The 15,326-nt window shown below is 38.4% G+C and overlaps 2 protein-coding genes across 4 annotated transcripts; one reads left to right on the top strand and one right to left on the bottom strand.

Moving 5' to 3' along the window:
- Positions 1–384: 384 nt before the first annotated feature.
- Positions 385–6,383, bottom strand: LOC141912067 (serine/threonine-protein kinase 16-like). The gene is made up of 7 exons (XM_074803248.1): positions 6,216–6,383; positions 5,456–5,690; positions 5,202–5,341; positions 4,702–4,822; positions 4,165–4,260; positions 3,516–3,640; positions 385–2,407 (listed from the first exon to the last, which is right to left on the bottom strand). Exons 1-7 carry the CDS (start codon positions 6,323–6,325, stop codon positions 2,281–2,283), a joined length of 954 nt encoding a protein of 317 aa, XP_074659349.1. The 5' UTR covers positions 6,326–6,383; the 3' UTR covers positions 385–2,280.
- Positions 6,384–6,675: 292 nt separating this feature from the next.
- Positions 6,676–15,243, top strand: LOC141911899 (uncharacterized). 3 transcript variants are annotated; one of them, XM_074802993.1, is made up of 17 exons: positions 6,676–6,783; positions 7,270–7,482; positions 8,137–8,188; positions 8,471–8,545; positions 9,105–9,422; positions 10,135–10,290; positions 10,742–10,889; positions 11,291–11,415; positions 12,653–12,718; positions 12,988–13,187; positions 13,448–13,513; positions 13,601–13,688; positions 13,889–13,954; positions 14,095–14,127; positions 14,179–14,248; positions 14,950–15,022; positions 15,110–15,243. In XM_074802993.1, exons 1-17 carry the CDS (start codon positions 6,677–6,679, stop codon positions 15,189–15,191), a joined length of 1,938 nt encoding a protein of 645 aa, XP_074659094.1. In that variant the 5' UTR covers position 6,676; the 3' UTR covers positions 15,192–15,243. The 3 variants fall into 3 exon arrangements, with proteins under 3 accessions (XP_074659094.1, XP_074659093.1, XP_074659095.1); XM_074802992.1 differs by having other exon boundaries at positions 14,095–14,248; XM_074802994.1 differs by lacking the exon at positions 9,105–9,422 and having other exon boundaries at positions 14,095–14,248.
- Positions 15,244–15,326: the final 83 nt, after the last annotated feature.

Below are 15,326 nucleotides of genomic sequence, written 5' to 3'. Positions count from 1 at the left end.
AACCATATCGTAATTTATAGACAATAATTCAATTTTATGGGTTCATTTTCTTCCGAATTCCACACATATTTGCAAAAAGGGGTTTGTTTCATTCGAGTTGTTCGTAAAAGATTTTCCGAGATAAAATGGAGCAGGCCTCCAGAGAATCCCTCGTGTTGGACCCAAAGCACTATATATAGCCAATCATTAACAGCCTTTCAATTATGAAACTAACTATCGACCAATCGCTGATCCGGCGCCCCCAAGCGGTTACAAAGAAACTGCAACCATCCTCTCAATTATTATAACGATTACAATTACGACGTCTGACCACAGCACAGCGCGCCCGAGTGGGTGAAAATGAAACCTTTCAAGATACTGTTATCGTATATAATGTAACATTTATTTATTATAACATTTATTTAATTGTGTTTGATTATCAAATATCAGTGATATCAAACAAATACAACATATGATTCCTATCGATTAATCAATGTCATAATTTAGGATTCCCAAAACCGAAATAATCTAGACCCAGATCCGGGGATTATATTACAGTGCTATAGTAAAATAGTGAACACATGAAGAGTACAATATTTGAGTCATCAATTGAAGCCGAACGTCGCACACAATGCAGGGAAACACAGAATGAAACATGTTTGATCTTCTAGGAAACATTGTCTGCCAAAAGCATGTTTCTTGTTTCTCTGAGTCGTTACTCTGAGGCTTGACGAACTGAGTTCTGGGTGGGTAATATCATTGAGGTGCAAAATGACTAGATTTAACTCCACCAAATATATACAAACAAATTAGCTCCAGTTCCGCATTTATTCGGAAAAGATTCGACCAAAAAATGTACAACAGGGCCATTAACGGTTAACGCAGAGTGCCAAGCGTTCTACCCAAAGGTGGTCGTACCGTCATACCTGAGATCGTTCGCATGTGCAAAAAAGTGAGAAATTTTTTCGAAAGATTGTGAATACAGTTACACAGTTTTGAATTAGAGTCAGATTTTCGATTACTTTAACTCTCAAATTAGTTCATTTTTCGATTATTCGAACTCTCGAAGAATCAAAATTAGTATAGATCATTTTTACTTTTTAAAACTCTAGAAATGAGTTCATTTCTATCATTTCTATCCGTTCAAACTTGTCGAAATCGTCTGATTTTCAATAACTCGAACTCTTAGAGACAAGAAAGTTCATTTTTAATATCTTAACCCTTTTAGTGCGGTGTATGGTAATTAGTTTTTATCTCTAATGTAAGATGGCAGCACCTGCCAAACAGTTTAGTAACTAACTTTTTGAAATTTGTCAAATCATCTCCGGCAAGCACTGAAAGGGTTTAACTCTTTACCATACTTTCTACAAAGTATCATCTAACCACCACCACCCACTGTGGAAATGGGTCCAGAATGAAGTTCTTTCGGGAATCAATGGATGAAATAATCAGATTCTATTACATTCTAACGGTCATGATCGGATCGTTGTATTTTTTACAGTATATCGGTAATCTTTAAAAAAATAGATTTATAACATTTATCATAATCAGTTTAACATGCATTCATAGCAGAACAGTAAAATATTGACTTGGCACTAATTGTTCAGTTTAAAACACTTTGAGTGAGTGAGATTCAGTGAATGCAATGTATTTTATAAGTTTGTTTTATCATTCATGTTTGGTTTTAGTACATGTAGCCTCATACAACAAACTCTCTGATGGCACCGATGTTGACCCAAGTGTAAAGATGTGATTTAAATCCTATACTGGATATGCATGATGTTGACCCAGATGTAAAGATGTGATTAATCCTATATTGGATACAGATTTTCTGGTAATGAGGTTCCACTGTATATAGAACTATCGGTTATAACGAACAGATTTTCTGGTCTCCTGAAGTTCGCTGTAATGAGCTGTATATAGAACTATCGGTTATAACGAACAGATTTTCTGGTCTCCTGAAGTTCCTTGTTACGAGGTTCCACTGTATATAGAACTATCGGTTAAAGCAAACAGATCTTTTTTTGTGCGTTGAAGTTTTTTCAACATGAGGTCCCACTGTTTAGCCAAATTCACTTAATTCGTTATTGGATAAGTCCTCACAGTACATTATTGAGAGTCCTTACTTGTATTTCTAATACAATTCACTTAGTGTACACTTGGATAAGTCATAATGATGGCCCTCCAACTATGACGACTTTAAGCGAGTTTGACGAGTTTCAACGATCATATATTTTCTATTTTCCGGTGCCCTGAAATTCGGAGGGTTAATCGTGTTTTTGCGTCGTCGTTCGAACCGGTTTAAATTCGATTCTCCATCGCGATTAACAGGTTATCGACGTGTTGTATAACTGTGTCAATGAACGGTCGTTGCTCCAGATCGACGACCAACATACATCTGATTAAATTAATCAATTCCTCCGAATAGCTGGAAAAAATCAACAAGAAAATATGTTTGTTACATACGTTTTTACCATTTGTTATTAAAGCAGGTATCAAATTGCAGCCTGGAACCTGAACCTCTCACACAATCAATACCTTATCACTATTTCCTCCAATTTGTTAATGTTGTACACTTGTTCAGGATTTCATCAGACCGTTTTAATTGAAAATGAGCTACAAACACCAGACATCAGACATTTTATCAGCACTTTCAAGAACTGAACAATCCGCACTTCACATTATACTTAATTTAAGGGAACTGATTATTTGGAGGGAATGATCCAGGCTACTGAATTATTGATACCTGTAAATCCCAGTATTGACCTAGAGATAATTGTTCTTAAATTTGATTAGGGTTAACATGGGAGGGGGTTTGGTTATGTCTTTTTCTTTGTTATACTAATGTTATACCGAGTATCAAAAGATATATTTTTTCAAATAAATGTTCCTGAAAGTATTATTCTGAAAAAATATGGTTTTTCAAGACTTTTAAGGTTTTTTTGCGGAGGCAGGCTTGAATTCCGGGAACAGATGAACCTGCATCACAATCAGGTTAGAATCTAGAAGCGAAGAAGAACGTAATTCAGTTAGGCTTTTTTCATAACTGGACGGGCGAAAAGTAAACGCAATAGCTGCTAGAACTCAAGTCCAAAGTGGGCTGGAAAAAGAAAAGTCTTTTTCTATTACCGGCATTTCTGCTTGACAATCTGATAATCAACACCCTCCGGAATATAACTACAATTAATCGACTCATCACTGTCATAGAGCAGCAACTTTGCAATCTATAGAGGTTACAAAATATGCATAAGTACCAGTACCCTGGTATATATGGAAATACAAAATTCCCTTGAAAACTTCAAAAACAAGTAAAAGAGCGGATTTCAGCAAACAACCAGACAGCCATTTTGATTTTATCACACAAGCAGATACACATGTATAAACCAAATATCAAGACCCTCCAATGCAGCATTTTCAAAACTTTCCAAAAAAATTCGATTCTATCGACGGATCGACAGAAAAATGAACAGTAAACAGATTTTTACCCACTGGGACTTAAGTTCCACGAGGGTTAAAAGACTTCATGAAATACATACATGTGAGAGTTAGGGTACTTAATATTTCCTCCGATCGCAGCCAGCGCCAGACTATCACCTCTTTGATAAACTTGCTCGAACGGCGATTCTAGAAATGCTAAACTGTAAAGCGTACAACCCAATGACTGAAAAAAATAATGAAATTCCGTTTCAGATTTGATTACAGTTCGTCTCAGGGTTAAAACTGGATAACGTCATCGAACTGTATAAATCCACACCCCGTTAGACATTCACTGGTGTCAAGTGAAGTGATCAGATTTTGACAGTTAGTAGTTAATTTTCCAATTAAAAATGTCTCAGGTGAAGTTGTGAACACAAGTTGCGAAGTGGAGACGATCAGCTTTTGAAAGTGTGTTGATTCAATAATTGGGAAGTACAGTCCACCCCCGATAAACCGCACCAACATCGGTGCAGAATGATTTTGGCGGTATAGAGAGTACGGCGGTATATCGGGGTGTTTCACTGTGTATTTGTAGAGAGATGTACATTGAGTAAACCTGGTGTTTGAGGTAAATGGGAGGGCAGTATATCTGGGCTGACTGTATGTCTGTCCTATCGAGTTTCTGAAGGGGTTTACCGAATCTAGACGCCGGGTGAATACCTGCATAAGGCCAGCAACCATTTCAAGAATTTTTTTTCGAACCCTTACCCAGATGTCGACCCTTTCATCGATTTTCGTGAATGATTGAACTTGGAATAATTCGGGCGGTCGAAACGGCATCGTACATTTCTCGGCCGCGATATCCTGAATAAACAGATGTGAGAAAGTCAGAAAATTTCTTATTGAATATCAGTCATCAAATTGAATTACAGTCAACCCCCGATATATCACGGGCCCACATCGGTGCAGAACGTTTTTGGCGGTATAGAGAGTATGGCGGTATATCGTACTATGTATTTATATAGCGATGTACATTGAGTAAACCTAGAGGTAGGCGGGGGTGGCGGTATGTGGGAGAGCGGTATATATCTGAGGTTGACTGTAGTTCTGAGCTCCACACACAAACTGGGATCAATATATTTTGACAGAGCATTTTCTTGAATTATTCACAAATTCTCACAATTTGACACAAATTTTTCATATTTTTTCATAAAGACAACCATTTTTCACGTCAATCGAACCCCAGAATCTATCTGTACGCAGCCACTTCAACAACAGCACCATCTATATCATCTAGAAGCTAACCTGCAGTTTTCGTGCGTCCGCGGAGGTTTTGATTTCGACTCTTGCTTTCGCAGCGGAACCGAAATCCATCAGAACCGGCTGATCGGTGTCGTCTAGTAGAACATTCGCCGGTTTCATATCACTGCAGTTCAAATAATAATATTGTTTCTTAAACTTCTCAGTGTGTTTACACCGCAGTGCGGTGTATAAATTGGTGATGGACCTTGCTAGTACATCGCATCACAAGTGTACTGGTGTTATTAGTAATTAGTTCATATTTCTATTGAAAGATGGCAGCATCAGTCGAACGCAGTGAAATGTTAGTGACTACTGATACACCGCACCGCGGTGTAGATGCAATATAGCAGTATGTCCATTATTCAAAACACTAGGGTGGAATTTTCAAACATTTTCAAATTATCTCCAGCACTTTAGGGTATTGATTAGTTAACCATGAAGGGGTCAATAAGAGTTCGAACTTTTTCATGAACTGGGAGCGTGAAGTTATTTGTGGTTGTTACCGATGAGCATAAGGTGGGTCGAAATGATGCATCTCTCGTAAACCTTCGCAGATTCCTCGTAACAAACGTAGAATTCGATCTTCTCGAATGTGTTCGTATTTCTTGCACATCAGATCGATTTCATCTTGTAACGTTCCTTTCTGAAACACATATATATCTTAGAAAACTTGGCCCGAAAAAAGAGTGGGAATCAAAAGCGGGGATTATTTTGCCGCACATTTGCTCCCAGTGGAATCCCAATCGAGCAAGCTTACCCTATAAAACGGCATGACGATGAGGACTTCGCTGATAATCGATTTAGCGTAATCGTTTACGGCGACGAGAGACGATACTTCGCACGCGCACAGATTCGGATGATCGAATGTTCTCATGATTTCCACCTCTTGCATCGAGACGCGTTCGTCCTCTTTAGAATGACACGCCACACGTTTCAACGCGTACAATTTATGGCTGTGTTTGTCTTCGACGAGGTCTACAAAACTGAAACCTCTGAAATGGAAAATCATCAAAATTCATGAATTTACAAAACGATATGTTTCCATGCCTACTAACTGAAGTTTGATACCTATGTAGGCATGCAAACGTTTGAGTCAGTTTTCTCTTTTCAACCCTTTTCAATGAAAACTTTTGGATATCCTTCAATACAGTTGAAAATGGATTAAAAATCAATGTTTTTGGTCAACTGCCAGGTTAGTCAGTAACCTGACTGTGGTTTAGTTTCACGATCTGATATTTTCACAAACCACATAAGTATATAAGCCCTTCCGACTATAAAAAGCTTACCACCAACGATTAGGTAACTAACTACTGCCAGGTACCATCAAAACTGACTGAGCTAGCCTCTAGGGCAAGGACACCCGGTATGCTCTCAAATCAGGTTGAAATAGAAATTAGTCGAGATTTACAACGAAAACCGAAGTTCATCTTGTGACTGATACAGACTTATGACATGACAGTTCGTTGTATTTAGTAAATCAATTTGATTTTTAGGAATTTAGTTGACAGATTGTTTACCCTTCTCCGAGTCTTGATCTGACGTAGAATTTACGGTTACCGACCGTAATCGACTCCTTAGCGCACACGCAACCCATCCTCAACAACAGGCTGACACTAAACGAGTTCATTTACGGAGAATTTAACGCCGAAACATTGCAATTTGGGTCTAATGTTTTAGAGCATCCACGAAACGGAAGTACCGAAATGGTATACATTATATTTGCTACATCGTATGGTAAATAATTTTGCTTTTTTAGCCCGACTAAGCGCGACGACCTTCGGAACTTTGTGAAAAACAAAATTATTTAGCATACGATGTAGTGAGTTTAATATTTGGGTAAAACAATAAGAAGAGTAAATAATGGCATGGTATTTATTGCTTGTTTAGTTTAGAACGAAAATACCAATTAAAAACTGATTTTCTTTTTACGGAGTTGTTCATTCACCGCGGATCTGATGTGTTTGGTAGCAACAACAAGATGGCGGCTGAAGTGTCGAAGCGATCGTTTCGCAAAGAAGAAAAAGTCATCCAGAAATACATCAACGCTATCGACGATGGATTCAGTAGCGACGATAATCCCTGGAAGTAAGTAATATTTGGTTTAACTTTACCTCCACCGCGCAGCGATGCGTTCAAATAGCTCTAAAACGGTGTAGAATCGATACGTCGTTTCTGTAGGCCTATTTTCTCGCTAGATGGCGAATGAGTCGACTGAGAACTGTCAAACCAATGTCAAAATTTAACTCTCAGCAGTGTTTACAGGTTTAGTTTATTGAGCCACGAGGGCAGCGTCGAAGTTGTTCTCGCCTTTCAGTAATGAATAACAGGTCGAACAAACCCGTCCCTTGCTCTAGTAATATAGACCAATTCAATCTATGATTCTGATTCGAACACAGATTTGGGACTTTTTTATTTGGTCCATGGTCACATGCTTGCACTCTGTACAGATCAGTGCATGTACCATGCAAATCAAGTACATTTACCCTAAAATTATGTTCTCAAAATCTCGTTGGAACAATTTTCAAAGAATTTAAAAAAAAATGATTGTATCAAAACATTTTTTTTACGCAGACCGTCACTGGCTGAACAGGTTAAGATCGGTTTCTTCAGTCAGGACCGTTTGACTCAGACGGACGACACAGAAATTCTACTGATCAAAGACCTAACAGAGAACGTACAGAATTTACTACAAGACGTCGACAAACTGAAAAAAGACATCGACTTCACGAGAAACGCTTTAACGTCCGATTACGACAGCAAAGTTCAACAGAAAGGAATCGAATTGTAATTTTTATCGTACAACTTGAATAATTTAGTTTTAAAATAGGCATCCATGAAATACCAACCATGCAAAATATCACCTATTTTAATCAGGTCCTACCTACTGTAGGTAAATAGTCAGTCGGTATCCCGTCTGTGGTTTAGTTTTTCGATCGGTTTTTTCACAAACCACATAAAATCATCCTCCCCGGCAGGGATTCAAACCTGATGGCATCGAGATTGCCACGGCACGAAACCCTGCCATAATCGACCGTGTGCGCAGATACATGCGCAGTTCAGATGATGTGATTTTTAGCCAATCAGAAATCCCGTTTTATTTTAGCCCGGGTTTTCCCATTTATAGTTCTTCCTTGAAATTTGCCTCAACGATTATACAACGAGCAATCTGATTGGTGCCGCCAGTTTTCGTTTGGAAAGCTGCGCATGTAGCTGCGCACCCGGTCTACTGATGCAGGGGTTCGTGCCGTGGCTGAGTGTAGCGATGCCATCAGGTTCGAGTCCCTGCAGAGGGAGGATGCATAAAATTGGCATAAGCCCATGCGATGATAAAAGCTTACAGCTTTTAGTTTCATGATCATATAATTTAGACTTTTGGTCTATTATTTTCTGAGTTGAGGTTCCAGTTTATTTTTTGATGATACATGTATCTATTTGTAGGTATTGTCGTATTAATGGAAAAATTTCGAATCTTGAAAAAATCCACGAAGATGTAAGTGTGTTCAAGTTACTCATAATTTCAAATATTGTGTTTGTATTAGAAAACTATGATGGCTGATTCTTAAAATGATAATTTGTTTTCTTGCCCGACTGGATATTTCTTTTCTCGTGGTAACATTTCGTTTGTTTTCACACGTCGAAATTTGTTTTCTCATCTTTCGTAAATCTGCACACAGAAAAATGACGAATCGGCGAAAATAACAGGGGAAGGAAGAGCGAACTCGTATTGAAAGATTTTAAACGTCTTTCTCTACGATATTTCTTCTATTTACAGAGAATGAACGTTGTTCGGAGAGCGTTTCAAACTCAGTTAACAGACGCACTGGCGAAAGCCGGACAAGAATACATGGTAGGTCGAAACATTTCTCCTCCTGCAAATCGAAATAGTTATGAAAATAAATCTATTTCGAAGGAGAAACATATTTTATATGATCTCTTCAGAAATTAAAAGAACTTCAACTCACTAAGGTATATTTTGAGTCGTCCTCGAAAATTATGGTTTTTCCGTTTTCGTAGTTCCATTCAAGTACTGTTCTTTTTTTACGTTGATCTTTGATGTTTATTTGAAGCTCTTAAAAATTAAAAGCAGTCAAAATCGTAAAGTCCGACATTTTATGTTCAAAGTTGTATGCGATTTTGAAGGCCATTCGCTCCTAAAGTTGGTTAGTTAACCAGTGGGTACAGGGTCCCGTAAAACTCCTTTTGAACGGAAAATGCTTTTAAAGTTGCTTGAAACTCCCTTAATTTGAGCAGTGTCTGAAATTCCTGTTTTTGAAAGATATACTATTCCCATTTGTTTTTCGTATAAATAAGTCACCTAGTTAGTTAAATAGTTGACGAAAAATTGCTGGAAAGATTCGAGAATCTTTGTCTTCTGAGTTAAATTCAGCCAAAATAAATTTCCATAGGATCAACTCAAAAAACGACAAAGGATCTCAAGAAGTAAGTTCATAAACCGTGGGGTTGGCTCAACGGTTCTATCCCCGACACCAGGGGGCAACGTTCGTTGGTCATCAGGGGGCGACACTGCGTCCGGCGCTGGGTCGACAACGGTTCTGTCTCGACTATCAACAAACATGAATGTTGGTGTGTTACTGACGGTTTCACCACCAGGGGGAAGTGCTGTGTCACCACTAAGTGGCGATACTGAAATTGGTTCACCTATAGGTGGCAATGCAGAAGTCGGTTCACCAATAGAGGGCGACACTGAATCGTCAGAGGAAGAGGTGAAATAGATCTTGTACTATATTCGGAAGTTGGTGCTTTTTGGTGTATGGATTTTGCTTTGATAATCGAGGACTTTACTGTAGGCCTATATGTAAAACCTTTTATTCATTGGGTTATAACGGTTTATTCAGCCTCTTCAGGGGCGGATCCAAGGAGTGATGTTTCAGTACTTTGAATGAATACCATTTCTTATAGCCCCCCTTTTTGGATCCATCCCTGCACAATTTTCTCCATCTATATTTTTATAAATACTCATGTATTTAAAATGCTTCTGGTTTAGGTAAATGCTTTTGTAGAGAATAGTACCAGTAAATAATATTGATAATGAAAACAGTCACCAACTACTATGGTGTACATAACCCCCTTTTCTAGAAGGATCATGGATGGTACTGGAGTATTAAAGGTTTGATCTGAATTAATCGGGTTTGACAATGTACAACCAGAACCCAGTTCCACAGTTTAAAATACTGGAAATGAACTGATTTTAGGTTTACCTCTCAGAAATGTTGAACTGGGTCTAGATGAGAACAATGTATAGATGAAATTTGTGAAAAGAACTAGTATAGAAGTCTAATAAATCAGTATGAATTCCTAAATAAAGCTGCAAAGCAGCAATAATGGATTTTTAGCTGCATCAAAAGGGAGATATAGAAATTATTGATGTCAGTTACAATCTATGATCCATGTTTCTATCATTCAATTCTGATTCAGGATTCGTACTATCGTCAGTTGCGCTCGGCGAAAAAGAAAGATGACCAACAGAAAGGAGGAATGGCCACCAGGTGTCGCCAGTTAGAGTTACAGATCTCTCAACAAGAGGCTCTCATACAGAATTTACAAACTCAACTACAAGAATACTCACAACTAGTAAGTGATGTCTTCTGCTATCTTTACACTACACACACCTATCTTTGACTGGCATTTATTGTGTCCAATAACAATATGAGAAAGCATCCTGGAACTTACCCTCTACCTTGAACAGACCCCTTTGGACAGACATTCAACTTTAGTACTGTGAAGTGTGGATGATCACTTTTCGAAGGTGTGTTGATAAAATGTTGAATTGTCGGTGTTTATAGTTCATTTTCAAATAAGAATGTCTCAGTTTTCGAAAGTGCACTGATAAAAATGTCTAATTTCTAATGTTTGTTGTTAATTTTCAATTAAAAATGTCTTAGGTCAAATTCCGAACACATTTGAAGTGTGAATGATCAAAAAGTGTGCCGATAAAATGTAAAGCTGTGAAGGCTTCAGGCAGCAGATTGATACCCCCTTCAATCAGTGATAAATAAGTGAATTATGTATTTCTCATTGATAGTCGGAGAAACTCGCTGCTGATAACACGGCTGTAGCGACTGCTGAAGCCAAACTCGAGGAAGCGAACGACTTAAATCAGAAATTGAAGAAACGAATTGGACGTTTAGAAGATGCATTTGAAACAAAAGAGGAACAAGTTCAGGCTCTAAGTATGTCTTTCACTTGTAGGGGTGAGGGAAAGTGGAGCCTTTCTTTTTATCTATCTATTTTGCTTTGCTAAGTCTCCTTGAAACTACTCAGCCTCTCCTCATGTTTATGGAACAGAGAGAGTTTTAAAGATTTTCTTTGAAAGTGGCCAGTTTTGTAGTAGAACACATCTGGAGGTTAACAAATTAACCGCTGGATTAAAGGATTAAAGTTTGGTTCGTAAAATGATTTGGTGTTTTGTGTTCCAGTAAATATTAGAATATAAGATATATGTTGAAAAATTTTTTTTTTGGGGGTGGGACTTTTTGTACGATATACAATCAGACCAGGACATGAAGAGATGAGAGATTTTGGAAAGCGGTTTTTATCCTAAAAATCTTCTTTCAAAATATTTTCTCTGTAGATACTGAGATCGGTGTTCTGAGGGAACAAGTGAACAAACGTAATTTGACGATCGACGATTTGAAACATGAAAACAAACTGATGAAGGAATCGATCGAAAAGGATAAAATGTCATCGAAAAATGCCGTATGTAGAAAACATATCATTACATATTAAACAGTGTTTAAAGTGACGTGTGTGACACACCGAATTCTATTTGAGAGTAGTTTCGACTTTTAACTTTCAAAATCAGACCATTGACCCTTTCAGTGCTGACAAAGTACCAGAAAATGCTGATATTTTGAAGATTTTTGCTAAATTCCACCCCATTGTGTTCAATAAAGGGCATTCAGCTTTAATGTGTGAAAACTTGCGATGTCATGTAGCCTGAACTGGTGACATCACATGTTACACCTCAACATGCATTTCATCTGAAAGTCATTGTAAAGATTATTACCCCCCAATCATGAAAGCGATTACGTTTCACAGGAACCTGTGAATGTGTATATGTTAGATTTGCTGTATGATGTTAATGTGGTCAATGTTTTCAAATGAAAAATTCTTTATCTTTTAAATTGCTGTCAATAAATCTACATGAATTAAGTATCTGGAAAAAATGTAAGATACAAATGTTCACATTCAAATTCACGTATAACACACCAACTACATTAAGCTAGGGACACACAAGCGTATTTTTTCACCCGATCGCGACGATTCGCCAGCGATTTCGCCGACGAATTTATACGCCCGATACGAGCGGGCACACATAGCGATCAAACCGAAATTCGGTCAGCGACTGGCACTTAGTGGGAGAGAGTTAACGAATCACATGATATCAACAATGCATCCTATTGGTTGATAAAAGTGGATCGCTCTGCGAAATTCGCTGAGTGCGGGCAGACGAGCGAATTTGCGGGCGATCCGATCGCCAGCGTAAATAATCGGCCGAAAATATCAAACATGTTTGATACGGGCGATTCGCCGGGCGATCGAGTCGGCCGACGAAATCTTCGTCGCCGTAAGTGGCCACACGAGGGAATTTTTCGGGCGATTTATAAATTTGCCGCGATCGGGCGAAAAAATACGCTCGTGTGCCCCTATCTTTAGGGGAGGGGTTGCAGCGCAGCCTGTGCCATACACATATGTACACATTGAACACAGAAATGTCATGTCATCTTTTACGAATGATTTAAGCCACTTTTTAAAAATTAACTGCAGAATATATTTTCAATTAGATTAAAGATTTATTTTCACAGAATCGAAATGAACACAACTCTTTTCTTGATTTTCTGCCGTGTTTCACAGATTCACACAATCACTTTCTTCCATAAAAAGTTGTAAGGGCAAAATAATATACACGCGAATTTTGATAAAAATATTTCAGCTTGAACAAGAACGACAGAAACACGAAGGGGAGCTACAGGCTAGATTAGACAGTATGAAAGCAGAGGTAAGTCCGTGTCACTAGCAGCCAAAACTTGGGAGATGTACTGTAGACTACCCCTGGTACTTCTTAATCAACTCAGTGAAATATTGACAGCTATTCCAATGCCGCAAAGTTCTCAGATGCATTATCAACCCTATGCAATATTTACAGTAAAAAAGCTACCAAGTTCTTGGCCTGAGGGCTATCGGGTCTCCAAATTCCCAACTGGGTAATTGGTGAAAATATTTGAATGTGATAGATTGATGATGTGCCTCTATTTCTCTCCCGTTCAGATGTTGGAACAAGCTAAACTGGAGGCGCAAGCGTTGATGAACGCGGAGAGCGCGAAATATGACCGAATACTCGAACAGAAGAATAAACTGGAGGAACAGTTAGCTAAGGAGAAACTAAAGAATATGAAGAACGCCATCGAACAGGCAGACGCGGACAAAATACGTAAAAATGAAATGAGATTACAAGCAGAAGTAAATCGGTAAGAAAAAAGATCTTCCCTTGAAAAGATTTTAAATTTTGCCCTTGAAGGCTCTGATTTTTGCAGATCTGTGGCCCAGAAGCCAACAACCTCACACAGTCCATGAAATAGATATCTGGTGTTTGTAGTTCATTTTCAATTAAAAATGTTTCAGGTGAATTCCAGTAAAGTGTGGACGATCAGTTTTGAAAGTGCGGATATGATTGTCTAACGTATTGATGTTTATTTTATTATTACTTAAAAATCTTTTTTTTCCAAAGGTTGAATAAAGAGTTGGAAAAAATCAACAAAATTTGGGAGAAAAAGTTCGCAATTCTTCAACAAAGGTTTGGATCATAAAACAAGATGCAGAAAAAGTTTTCTTCTGAACAAGATAGATGAGAGACTTTTGAAATGATTGATTATTCTTTCAGTTTGCACGCTCTGAAAGATGAGGCATTCTTACGTCAAACGTTGCAGAGACAAGCTGCACAGCTTCACCAAGCTTCTATCAGTTATGCTGTAAGTATTTGCAAAAAATTCCAGCATACTTGTCTGTCTGGTCAGGGTTTGGTTTATCCTAAATCTTCCAAAAGTGAGCACTTTTCAGACTCTGCCAGACTTGCTACAAATCCTGCAGGTGAACTTGAATTTAATCCTGATCTGATGTTGGATAAAGTTGGTTTGTCCAGTTTGTAAACATATCATTATCTTATTTTCAGACTGATACGCCGATGGGAATCATGCCGATGGTTAAATTAAAATCTCCACCGCCATCGCAACCTCTTGTAAGTCAGTCAAAATGTAAACTTTCAATACTCGTGATCCTATTCATGGAGGCCCTATTTTCATTAAGAATCGAAGAAACTTCAGTTACAGCTTCGTTAAAACAATTCCATTGTTTAAAGTTCAAATGATTTCATTGTAGCCCGATATACCCCCGAAGAATAGATCGAGCCCAGTTCGCCACGCCACTCCGACTGCCGTGCCTCGAGATGAGAATAATAAACAGGATAAAGATTACATGTCCTACACAGTATCAGCTCCCAGTGGACGCGGCACTGGTTTATTTTCATTAGACGGTATGTACCTTTCACAACTGTAGAATTTTCTATCATGGAAGAGTGAAGAAGGAACATGACAGACAAGGTCTTTTTATCTCTGCAATGGGAATTTGTCTACTAGGACAGGGGTTTGTACTGTGACAGAGTCTCACGATGTCATCAGGTTCAAATCCCTGTGAGGGAGGATGTGTCTACTAGGACAGGGGTTTGTACTGTGACAGAGTCTCATGATGATATCAGGTTCAAATACCTGCGAGGGAGGATGTGTCTACTAGGGCAGGGGTTTGTACTGTGACAGAGTCTCATGATGACATCAGGTTCAAATACCTGCGAGGGAGGATGTGTCTACTAGGGCAGGGGTTTGTACTGTGACAGAGTCTCATGATGACATCAGGTTCAAATACCTGCGAGGGAGGATGTGTCTACTAGGACAGGGGTTCGTACTGTGACAGAGTCTCATGATGACATCAGGTTCAAATCCCTGTGAGGGAGGATGTGTCTACTAGGACAGGGGTTTGTACTGTGACAGAGTCTCATGATGACATCAGGTTCAAATCCCTGTGAGGGAGGATGTGTCTACTAGGGCAGGGGTTTGTACTGTGACACTGTCTCATGATGTCATTGGATTTGAATACTGGTCGAGGGAGGATGTCCCAGTGCATGTCGATATATAAGTTTTGATTGTTATCATAGTTTTTTCTTGTGTTTATTTTTCGTAGAAAATCAAGTAATGTCTGATACGGATCCAGATATGCCAGAAGATGTAACAGTGATTCCCGAACCACCGAATAGGTACGAAAAAATCCACTTGAACAAAAATCAAGTCCAGTCGAGTTAGATTTATCTTTGATGATCTATGCTTATTTTATTCAATTTCAGGGCAACGACTGAAGGCAGTGAAATGAGTCATAATTCGTCCAGTTCTAAATCGCACGTCGTTGTTTTACCGTCTGCTACATAAAGAGATTACGATTAATCAATATTTTATGCTGTATCTGTGATCAAATATATATATATATATATATATATATTTCATTTAAAATGGATGGAAAAAAAACTATAAATATGCCGTTTAGATTTCGAAAAATTTGTAGGC

Source organism: Tubulanus polymorphus, chromosome 10, assembly GCF_964204645.1.
Source record: "Tubulanus polymorphus chromosome 10, tnTubPoly1.2, whole genome shotgun sequence".
Taxonomy (NCBI): Eukaryota; Metazoa; Nemertea; class Palaeonemertea; order Tubulaniformes; family Tubulanidae; genus Tubulanus; species Tubulanus polymorphus.
This window is presented reverse-complemented; position numbering and strand designations above follow the sequence as displayed.